This window comes from Anopheles stephensi, chromosome 2 (assembly GCF_013141755.1).
Source record: "Anopheles stephensi strain Indian chromosome 2, UCI_ANSTEP_V1.0, whole genome shotgun sequence".
Lineage (NCBI taxonomy): Eukaryota > Metazoa > Arthropoda > Insecta > Diptera > Culicidae > Anopheles > Anopheles stephensi.
In genome coordinates, this window is record NC_050202.1 from 81,356,731 (window position 1) to 81,368,096 (window position 11,366).

General features: G+C 50.7%; 4 protein-coding genes across 4 annotated transcripts; 3 read left to right on the plus strand and 1 right to left on the minus strand.

The window, feature by feature from the left end:
* The first annotated feature begins 304 nt into the window (after positions 1–304).
* LOC118505565 (beta-galactosidase-like) lies at positions 305–3,291 on the plus strand. The gene is made up of 7 exons (XM_036041522.1): positions 305–530; positions 645–802; positions 1,051–1,265; positions 1,351–1,515; positions 1,599–1,709; positions 1,774–2,160; positions 2,243–3,291. Exons 1-7 carry the CDS (start codon positions 456–458, stop codon positions 3,040–3,042), a joined length of 1,911 nt encoding a protein of 636 aa, XP_035897415.1. The 5' UTR covers positions 305–455; the 3' UTR covers positions 3,043–3,291.
* Positions 3,292–3,683: 392 nt separating this feature from the next.
* On the plus strand, positions 3,684–6,808 carry LOC118505566 (beta-galactosidase-like). Its single transcript, XM_036041523.1, has 8 exons — positions 3,684–4,376; positions 4,445–4,602; positions 4,684–4,898; positions 4,974–5,138; positions 5,201–5,305; positions 5,377–5,723; positions 5,799–6,077; positions 6,145–6,808. The coding sequence occupies exons 1-8, from the start codon at positions 4,299–4,301 to the stop codon at positions 6,679–6,681; spliced, it is 1,884 nt and encodes a 627-aa protein (XP_035897416.1). The 5' UTR covers positions 3,684–4,298; the 3' UTR covers positions 6,682–6,808.
* Positions 6,797–7,730, minus strand: LOC118505567. The gene is made up of 3 exons (XM_036041524.1): positions 7,542–7,730; positions 7,329–7,469; positions 6,797–7,250 (listed from the first exon to the last, which is right to left on the minus strand). The coding sequence occupies exons 1-3, from the start codon at positions 7,658–7,660 to the stop codon at positions 6,896–6,898; spliced, it is 615 nt and encodes a 204-aa protein (XP_035897417.1). The 5' UTR covers positions 7,661–7,730; the 3' UTR covers positions 6,797–6,895.
* Positions 7,731–7,802: 72 nt separating this feature from the next.
* Positions 7,803–11,322, plus strand: LOC118505560 (biorientation of chromosomes in cell division protein 1-like 1). Its single transcript, XM_036041511.1, has 4 exons — positions 7,803–7,943; positions 8,138–8,418; positions 8,496–9,442; positions 9,505–11,322. Exons 2-4 carry the CDS (start codon positions 8,186–8,188, stop codon positions 11,157–11,159), a joined length of 2,835 nt encoding a protein of 944 aa, XP_035897404.1. The 5' UTR covers positions 7,803–7,943; positions 8,138–8,185; the 3' UTR covers positions 11,160–11,322.
* The last annotated feature ends 44 nt before the right edge of the window (positions 11,323–11,366 follow it).

Below are 11,366 nucleotides of genomic sequence, written 5' to 3' on the forward strand. Positions count from 1 at the left end.
CAGCGAATTTCTCGATACGATCTTACGATATCTCATACGGCAGGTCAGTGTGACAAGCGCACCCAACACTTCAACCCCTCCATTTCTCATACAGTCAGTCTGAGTCATTCGAGTATATCACAAGCCTGACAAAATCTAACTGACCTTTGCCTGATGCCGACAGCACCAGAACCGTACCCAATTGAATAATTGTCCACAGCCGGAGGAGAACTCAAGAACACTCGGCAGCTCCCCTACGTCCGGTGCGTCTTCGGAATGTATTGTGCGTTTCTCGTTGTGTCTGAGCCCGGGGCAAGCCTGTTTGCTGTAGTACTGGTCATCGTGAGCGCGCGCTTATCTGAACGCGAGTTCCCATGCTCGGACGCCCCGTTCGATGTAGCGACGCGTGCAGCTAAACAAGCTCAGTTTATCGGTGCGTGCCTGCGGGAAATGTACTGTGGAAAACCTTCGCCATCATGACGACCAACATTGTGTGCATTGTGCTTTCCTGTTTGGTGATGTTGGTTGCAGTGCCGCGCTCGGTCGATACGGTAACAACACGGAAACGCTTGCCAAGATTGTCTGCCCCGGGAGGCTTTCTATGCGCACAGGACGATGTCTTGCTCCGTTGTCAACACCCTTACGCTATCGTTTCTTACAAACAGCGCCTGTTCACCATCGACTACGACAACAACACCTTCGTGATGGATGGTGTACCCTTCCAGTACGTGGCCGGTTCGTTCCACTACTTCCGCGCGCTGCCCGAAAGCTGGGCATCCATCTTGCGGTCGATGCGCGCCGCCGGTCTGAATGCAATTACGACGTAAGTGTAAACAATGCAACTGTGATCAAGATTTAATGCCCTGAGATGGGCTTTGGGGGTATGGCAGACTGGTGAAGTATCTTCCAATTGATCGATGTCAGTGTCGTTCCGGAGGATTAGGTGTCAGCGAAGAAGATACTCTGCACAAGCGAAAAGATAAGACCGTTTGATGGGTGTAGTCAGTGATAAGACGCGAGTGCGCCATGGGCATTCACCGCTCGCGATATTCGTTCTCAATTTTCTCCCAGGTACGTCGAATGGTCCCTACACAACCCAAAGGAAGGCGTATACAACTGGCAAGGGATGGCCGACATTGAGCATTTTATCGAGCTGGCTGATAAAAAAGGACTGTACGTTATTCTGCGCCCGGGCCCGTACATTTGCGCCGAGCGGGATATGGGCGGGTTCCCATCGTGGTTGCTACACAAATATCCCGACATACTGCTGCGAACGAACGATATCAGTAGGGATTGGCTGCGGTATCCTCGTACCAAACCGATCGGACAGCCTTACTGATGCTCGACCTGTTTTATCGACTCTCTCACCAGGGTATCTGCGGGAGGTACGAACCTGGTACGCTCAGCTGCTGTCCCGTCTGCAACGATTCCTCGTCGGTCAGGGTGGTCCGATCATCCTGGTGCAGGTTGAGAACGAGTACGGATCGTTCTATGCGTGCGATCACAAGTACCTGAGCTGGTTGCGTGACGAGACGGGTAGGTGGACGTTAGCGCAAAATGTCACCAGCTTTCTTATGCACACTGAACTGAACTGATCCCCTTCACCTAACAACCATCAGAGCGGTACGTGATGGGCAATGCGGTACTCTTCACCAACAATGGACCAGGGCTGGAGGGATGCGGTGCAATAGAGCACGTACTAAGCTCGCTTGACTTCGGACCGGGAACAGGTAGGGAATTCTGTCCTGCGCTTTCACACAGCTCGCTAACGCGCTGCTGCCAACTCTTCCGCAGAGGACGAAATTAACGGATTCTGGAACACGCTGAGAAAAACCCAGCCCAAAGGACCGCTGGTCAATGCGGAGTACTATCCGGGCTGGTTAACGCACTGGCAGGAAGCGCATATGGCCCGCACCGACACCAAAGCGGTCGTGGACAGCCTCGACTTTATGTTGCGCAACAAGGTCAATGTGAACGTGTACATGTTTTACGGCGGCACGAACTATGGGTTTACGGCGGGCGCCAACAGCCAGGGTGCTGGTAGATACGTTGCGGACATCACCTCGTACGATTATGACGCTCCGCTCGATGAGTCCGGTGATCCGACGCCAAAGTATTTCGCTCTTCGCGATACCATCCTGAAGTACTTCCCTAAGCCCGATTTGCCCGTTCCAGTAGCGGGTGCGTATTGCGCAATACTCTCAAGACTCCAACACCCCGCACCCAACTAACACCCACGAGTGGTTTCATTTTTCTTTTGTAGCACGCAAAATCCAGCCTCCATCCTTGACCATGACCCGGCTAGGAAGCCTACTTGAGCCCGACCTGCTGAACCGCCTGTCCACACAAACTGTCACCAACAGTCTGCCCATGTCGTTCGAGTCGTTAAACCAAATCTCCGGCTTGGTGCTGTACGAAGCGCTCATACCGGACGACATCAAGACGGACCCACGCAAACTCATCGTCGAGGGTGTGCACGATCGGGGGTACGTGTTCGTTGGCGACCGGTTCGTGGGGGTTCTGTCGCGCGAAAACCAAATCAACACACTGCCGCTCGCCCTGGATGCCGGCCAAACGTTGCGCATCGCGATCGAGAACCAGGGACGCATCAACTTTGGCATCGCGAACGACTCCAAAGGCATCGTGGGGAGGGTGTACGTTAACACGCGGCAACTTTTTAACTGGACCATGCACAGTCTACCGCTGAGCGATTTTAAGCCAATCGTGCGTGCCGTACGGTGCCACCGGAAGTTGCGGAGACATTATGGGAATAATGGCGTCGGGGTGAAGGCGACTCCAATGTCCGTGTACTACTCGATTTTCGACATTGAAGACGAACTCGCGGACACTTACCTCGATCCGACCGGGTGGGGCAAGGGGGTGGTGTTTATCAACGGGTTCAACGTCGGACGCTATTGGCCGACGGTCGGTCCGCAGGTGACACTGTACGTTTCGAAACATTTACTTACACCCAAAAACAACTACCTCTCCATTATCGAGTATCAGAAGGAGTTTGAGTCGATTCCGCCATTAAAATTCTCCAAAACGCCTATATTTAACTGATGTCCAATGTTGCCAGGGAGCTGATGTCACCTACGTTATCTCTCTCTCTCTTATCGTGCGTGCAACGGTGATCGACCTGGTTTCAATTTCGAACTGATATATCCATTGCAGCGGCTCCAGATGTTGCAACGCTTAACTGCAACTGTAACTAAGTAACAAACGATTTACTCTCCTACACTAAACTACCACCCTAGGCGCGGGTAATTTTTACAAAGTAGATCAAACCAAATATACATTTCCGTTTGGAAACACGTGTCCTCATTTCGCGAAGAAAAAAACAGCCGCTTCCATCAAACATCCCGCACAATAATGCCTACGATCAAGACGTGTCCGTAAGACAAAACAGACAAACAGCCACCACCGGCGTGGAGCATGTTAGCATGGTCTTCGGAATGCTCGTGCTGACCACAACCAACCTTCGCACTCCGGAGGCAGTTTCGCCGTTCTATCAATGATTTTGCTCAATATAAAACTGCTCATGTTGGCCCTTAAAAAATGCCCATCATCGCAGTACGATCGTTTCTCGGTACTCAAGCGCGCTCGGCAATACTGGAGTGGCACAGCATGGGAACAAAGAGGCCTGTTCTGATTAGCCGGCGGGGGCCTCTGATAAGCCTCCAGTGCTGGGCGATGGCGGTGGCAGGCTGTTGTTTAGGTGCCCGGTACGAATCGAATGTCGGTTAGTAGCAGCGTACACCTGAACCGCAGCGGTCAGGTTCGTTACGGAGGGTGAGCACCTGCTGGGTAGAGAAGTTTATTTCGGATATTGCAAAGTTGTGCTTATTTAAAACAATTTACGTTAAACCAACACCAGTTGAAACAGTGAAAGAAACCGAACAACAAAAACCATTGTGCGCAAGAATGGTTGGTGAATCGTGAAATACAAATCAAATGCGCTCACAGCGATCGATCCCGATCGGTGCTTCGCTTGATGTGCTTGGCGGTGCCCGTCGTGCTGAAATAAGTTCCTGTGGGGTGTTTTAATGTGGGTGGACTTGTGGATTGGAGGGTAGACAGAAGAGAAGCACAATAAAAAAACAACAAATCGCCAACATTAACTCAAAGTGTTCAACCGGTTTGCTTGAGGCATCTTTTTTCCATCGCTTCAAAGCTCTCATTTGCAATCCCTGCTAAACGGACCAGCTCCGATCAGAGCGGTCCGAACGTGCCCGCAGAACAGTCGCGTGTACCTTACCGTGGGGTTGTAATTTTTCCGCCTCCGAACCATCAGTTTCAACGTGCGGGAAGCGTTCAAGATGAACGGTTATCTGGTGCTACTGCCGTTAGCACTGTGCCTTTGTGGTTTGCCAACGATCGGCGCTTCTCAACCGGCCGTAAGTAGTGTGAACCGAACTGAACTTCCCCGATCGAAGGTGTGCAATCATTCTTGTACTTCCGGCAGCGCAAGTTCGATATCGACTTCCAGAACGATACCTTCACCAAAGATGGTCAACCGTTCCAGTTCATCTCCGGTTCGTTCCACTATTTCCGTGCGCTGCCCGAATCATGGCGCCACATCTTGCGTTCGATGAGGGCGGCCGGACTGAACACGGTCATGACGTAAGTATTGAGGAGTGGAGAGAGTATTGGTGGAACTGTGAGAAGCAATCTGTAAGTGGCTGTACCCTTAATACGCCTTAGCTACATCGAATGGTCACTGCACGAACCGATGCCGGGCCAGTACCAGTGGGAGGGCATGGCTAATCTGGACGAATTCATCGAGATAGCGAAAAGTGAGGATTTGTTCGTGATCTTGCGTCCCGGGCCGTACATCTGTGCCGAGCGCGATATGGGTGGATTCCCGCACTGGCTGCTCACCAAGTATCCTTCGATCAAGCTGCGAACGTACGATACAGGTTCGCCCAAAACTGACCAACATTTATCCCAAAACGCAAGATAAATCTAATCGATCAACGTTTCTTCGTCGACAGACTACTTGAGGGAGGTGCAGAATTGGTACACCCAGCTCATGCCCCGCATTGTGCCGCATCTGTACGGCAACGGGGGCCCAGTGATTATGGTTTCCATCGAAAACGAGTACGGGTCGTTTCATGCGTGTGATGGCCAGTACATGCAGTTTTTGAAAAACTTAACCGGTAGGTCCTGGCAGAATTCCTTCTTGGCTCGTTATAAAAACCACGTACCTCTCCCATTCCAGTTCACTTTGTGCAGGATAAAGCCGTGCTGTTTACGAACGATGGACCGGAACTTTTGAAGTGTGGTTCCATCCCCGGAATTCTACCCACGCTGGACTTTGGAATCAGTAATCCACCTCCGCTGTTGCGTTCATTTTCCCTTTGCTCATTTCCATTTTTGTTTCGCTTATTTTTTTAGCCACCAATCCGAATGTATTTTGGCAGCAGCTGCGAAAGTATTTGCCGAAAGGACCGCTCGTCAATGCGGAGTATTATCCCGGCTGGTTAACGCACTGGATGGAACCGACGGCACGTGTCGATGCAGGAATGGTGGTCAGCACGCTGAAGCTTATGCTGAACCAGAAGGCCAACGTCAACTTTTACATGTTCTTCGGTGGTACCAACTTCGGGTTTACTGCCGGTGCAAACGATGTGGGTCCGGGGAAGTACAGTGCCGACATCACGTCGTACGATTACGATGCACCGCTGGATGAGGCCGGAGATCCGACGCCAAAGTATTTCGAAATCCGGAAGGTGTTGCTGGAGGTACGGGGGAAACTGAGACTGAGCGTGGTGGTAAGTGATCCTAACAGATTTGCTAATCCCTTTTCCGCCTGATAGTATTTTGGAGATCCCGGTGTGCCAGCTCCACAAAAGCTACCCAAGATGACGCTTGATACGGTTTGGTTGGAACGGCGTGGATCCATGCTATCGAAGCACGGTCGAACAATGCTCGCCAGTCGGATGGTGGCCGCCGTTCAACCGGTCTCGTTTGAAGCGCTCAATCAGCATTCCGGATTTTTGCTGTACGAAACGACGCTGCCCGCTGGGTTGAACCGTGATCCTTACACGCTTAAGGTGGAACATCTTCACGATCGTGCCTACGTGCATGTGGACGGGGTGAGTGTCGCACTTGCTTCCCGGTAATATGAATCGATTAATGTCCTCCCTCCGTCCCTAACAACAGAAATTCTACGGCATACTGTCGCGTGAAACCAACGTTGACACGATCCCGCTGAGCGTGGGACTGGGCACAAAGCTGCAGCTGCTGGTGGAAAGTCAGGGACGCATTAATTACAACATTCCGAACGACTTCAAGGGAATCCTCGGATCAGTGACGGCTGATGCTAAACCGCTCCACAACTGGACCATCACCTCCTTCCCGCTGGACAGCTATCGCTATTTGGAAAACTTCCTTTCGCAACAGCCGGCCGAAAAGGATGATCTGGTCGGTGCGGGAGCACAGATTTACTACGGCACCTTTTCAATCAATACCGACACGATCTACGATACCTACCTGTATCCGAACGTGTGGGGTAAAGGATTGGTGTTTGTCAACGGTTTCAACTTGGGTCGCTATTGGCCGCTGGCCGGACCCCAAATTACGCTCTACGTGCCGAGACACATTCTGCGGAAGGGAAGCAATCATATCGTCATGATCGAGTACCAGCAACACGTCCAGCATCCGTACGTGCAGTTTGTCGATAAGCCCATCTTTACATAGGACGCAAACTAAACCACAGTGAAGCTTAAATCGCTACTCTTTCGCTGCTTTTACAGAGCTTTAGGTGAAATTTGATTGTCGATGTTTCGGCAAACGTCTGCATCAAAATACAGTATTGTTAAATTCACAGATGACTTTTATTATACATATGCTCTAAGAAATGGCAGATAACGCCTTGCGTTTATCTTGGTACGATAACATCACAGAAGAGCTCCTAAAACAAGGATGTAGATTTCCTGTATACGAAGGCAAGCATCACAGTGCCGGATAGTACTATTAGCGGTAGGAACATTCTATTCCGTTTGAATGATCGAGGTTTCCCATCACACTCGGCCGGTTCGTTCAGTACCGACTGAATGTCGTCCAGCTTTGCATTGATCTTGCCGGTTAGCTGTAGGCAAAACTCCGATGCATAATAACGATTCTGTAACAGCACATTGTGCGGGAAGGATGCTTGTGTCTTTAATTCTACCAACCGTAGCATGCAGCTTATCGCTTCCAAGTGCTCCAAACTGTTCTTGAAAACCGTTTGTGCGTACCGTTGTGGATTAAACTCGTCCCGAAGCACACTGGGAATGGGGGAAAGCAAACCGGAGTCCGGTTAGTGCGCTTGTTCTCCAAACTGCCGGACCAGTTCTGTTACATACCTGTCGTACATCCGCGCCTGGTTTGATAGCATGGATAGTTCCGACAATATTTCCTGTATTGCCTTACTGTTGGTCAAACCCATTTCGCGCAAATCCTCCTCCACCAGACCGCTTAGCTGGTTGTACCGGACACCACATTGTCTGCGGGAAGATTGAATGGTGTATCATATTGCGTGTGTGTCCATCGGACGGTGCAAGAGCAACCAGACTTACCGCAATACTTCTGTGAGATTTTCCGTATCGTGGTTTATGCTGCTGAGCAAAATAGCGACTGGATCGTAACATTCGGTCAGCACGTCGTTTTCTGTACCGTTTTGCTGCATTCCGCTCATTTTCTAGCTGTATGAAGTGCAGCCGGCGTACAATTTTATCTCCCAGTGTAGAATGGCAATCAAAACAAACAGCAAGGTTTATAGCTGCACGGTGGGCTACGGCGCTGTTGTACACACCTTGCTCTGTATCGACTGTCACAGCTGTCAGACCGTCGATTCGTGTCGGCGTAGTTTGTTTGTATGAAAAGTTTCGTGTTTTCCTCAAGTTTATTTGGTGTTGCTGCAGAATTTGTTATTTTCCGTGTTTTCATGTAGCTTATGCGTGTAAAATCGTTTTAAAAAGGTATGTTTAGTGAGGGCTTTCGTTGAATTGTAGAAATAAAGAAACCATATCTTCGTTTCAATGGCATTAGATGGTGCGCAAAGATTGTCCAGCACTCGCTTGGCATTGAGCATGCAGCTGATGAACACCACGTATTCCTCTTGTTTACCTACGGTTTTATCGATTAACACGCTTTTTCAATATTCTACACATAGTTAAAATCGAACACCTTTCCCGGTGTGTCGTCATCGGTATCGGCCATCATGGTAGACGATCCGCACTTTATCGACGCCATGGTTCAGGAGCTGAAGTCTCAAGGTCTTTTCGATCAGTTCCGGAAGGAGTGTTTGGCCGACGTGGACACGAAACCTGCTTATCAGAACTTGCGGCAGCGCGTGGAAGGCACGGTGAACAAGTTTCTCGGTCAGCAGGAATGGTCCGATAACATACGGTACAAAAATCAACTGAGAGATCAGCTGCGCAAAAACATCATCGAGTGAGTGTGCACTGTTTTTTTTCCTGTTCTTTTTGCTAATGTGCTGATTCCCTAACGAGTGACGATCATTTTTCCAGGTCTGGGTTTCTCGATGCCGGCGTGGAACGTATCGTGGACCAGGTGGTGAATCCAAAAATAGCCACCATATTTCAGCCGAAAGTGGAAGAAATTGTGTACAACTATCTTGGAATCGAAAAACCAAAGTCTTCGTTCAACGGGAACGAGCATCCCGTTACGCATGCCGAATCCTTGCTGGAAGATCTGGAAGCGGTAAGTCCGGATTCGGACAAAAAATCGGATGGCTGCCTTACACCTTCGCCACCACCCCAACCACCACAACCGCCGCCGCCCGCCGAAGAACCGGACGAACATGTGGTGGAAAATATGGACATCGACGAGGAGGAGGAGGATGATGATCCGATGGATGAATCTAAAGAGCAGGATGATTTTGAATCGCCCGCCTTCGAACCGCTGGAAGTGCGGTCACCGAGCAAAACGAAGGACGAAACGAACGACGAATCTAACTCGTCCGTCATCAGCGGGCTAACATCGCAGGAATCGGTAAAGAGCTGCGATGATCGGGAGGATAGTCCTGCGCCTACCAATGCCAAGCAATCTACTGATGTGCCTCCAACCAATGAGCAGCAAACGCCGACAACGAAAGATTCCGAGTTTAGCCAGGAAGTTGCACCGACAAACGATTCTCAGCTGTCGCAGGTTTCCAGCAACAGTCAGCTACTGACGGCAACTGCACAATCCTCTAGTGAGGAGGTACAACCGCCGAAAGAGAACGAACGGCTGGACATTACGGAAGAAGCGCAAATGCCTACCCTGTTTAGCAGTTCAATGGACAAGGTGTCTAGCTCCAATGAGGGAGAAAACGATGGCGCGGAAGGAAGCAAGAAGATAACGTTCGATTTCAAGAAGGATGAGTACGATTTCGTGGGCACTGGGCGCCCGTCGGCAATGGCTTCTACTGGCGACGAGAGTTTGGGTGATGCCAATCGAGAACGGGACCAAGAAGGTAAGCTAGCGTTCAAGTTTTCTTTTGTAGCCAATTTTTTAAACCAATTTCTATCATTACAGATGATAGCACTCCAACGGTCACCCCTACGGAAACACCAACAGAAACGCCGGAAAAGCCCAAAGACGCCGACCAGCCAAATATTGCGCTGCAAGACGAAGAGACATCGCAATCGGAACATTCACTTAAAATTTGTGAAGATACGTTCAGCGATGATAATACAAAAGATTCACGGTCGCAAGAGGACCAAGCATCGGCACGCGACAGTCCGTCGAAAATTAAAGGCCTTTCCGATGCCAGCAGCTGCAGCGTGAAGAGTGATCCGGGTCGCAAAAATATTCCTTCAAGCCCGGTAGAAAAACACGCCGAAAAGACAGACGAAACGGAACAAGAGCAGGAGAAGGAGGAGGAGGAGGAGGAGGCAGCAGAGAAGAAGGAAGGGGAAGAGAAAAACGGCGAGGAAGAAACTATCGCGCAGAAAGATAAGGATGATATCGCACCGAGCAAAGAAGATGATCACTATCAGGAACACAGCAAGCATCAGAACAACAACCGTCGATCTAGCGATCGTGATTCGGAGGATGGTAATGATAAGCATGGTTCCGGTGGATCGGGCCCACCACCACCCCCACCATCCGATGGTAATGCGTGCACCGAGGAGAAGCTGCCCTCCTCGCAGGAATCTTCCGACAAGGCACCAGAGAAGGAAAAGTCCCCTCCAAAGGATGCAACGGACGCGGTTCAATCGCCGACCTCAAGCAAGAAGCGTGATCGCAGCTACCGCTCGGTGACACCGTCCGGTGGTCGTACACCGATCGATTCCTCCTCTTCCGGCATCCAGTCGGGCGATGATTCGGAGAAAAGTCCCGAAACGTTAAAATCATACAGCAAACCGGAATCGATCGTACTTCCCGTACAGCCGGTCGTTATCGATCAAATGCTTACGAGTGCGGATGATTCGAAAATCGAACGTCTGCTGAATGGGGAAACGCAAACGAACGATGCCACGCTGGAATCGCTGCAGCGCCAGTGGCAGTCATCAACGGAGGGCAAGATACGGAAGCCCATATTCGCCTCGAACTTCTTCGAGGCGCGCCGGCTGGTAAGGGTACGCAAGAAGATGCAACGCCACGAGCAGAAGTGCCGCGAAAAGGCACTGGCGATGGCGAAAAAGTACATCAACGAAAACAAAGCATTCGCCGGCCACGGTATGGAGGATCAGGGTATCGAGCTGGAATTTGTGTGCGATGGGAAACGAAAATCCCCCGGACCGATGATATCGTCACCCGTGCCTAAGGTAGAACCGGCTACCGCTGTGGAGCAAGCACCGCAGCCAGTCCCCGATCCGGAGCTACTGTACTTCCCCGAAGAGCGGGAAGTGTATGGGTTCGATGAGCAGCGTCTGAACTTTTTGCGCTCCAAAACGGACGGTGTTACGTTCGGGAAGAACTTCAAGGTGCAGCACTACCGAACGATAATCTGTTCGCTTACCGTCGCCACCGCACCAACACCGAGAGTTTCCAAACGGCCCACAACCAGTGCGTTCGGGAGCGCCAAGATCCGGCGTACCGAGGCGCTTAACGGCGTAACGAAGAAGCTCGATCTGAGTGCGGACGGTGGGAAAAATGGGACCAGTATGGCGATGGGTAAACAGCGGTCGATCAGAAGCCGATTGGTAGAGAAAAGCACTCCACCATCCGTGGGAACGGATGCTTAGGGTAGCGTAGGTAGGTCCTAGCCGGACAAAGCTCCAGTGTGCAGTTTGTTAACATGGTTTTTTGAGCAGTAGAGGTGAACTTTTGTGAGTTGTATTGCTAGTTGCATGGGAATCAATAAAAGTTCAGTTGAACTCGGATCTATACATTCCGTTTTGCAGTGAATATTGGTTTCAGTAGCTTAATGTGCAGCTCGACACTTATTTATC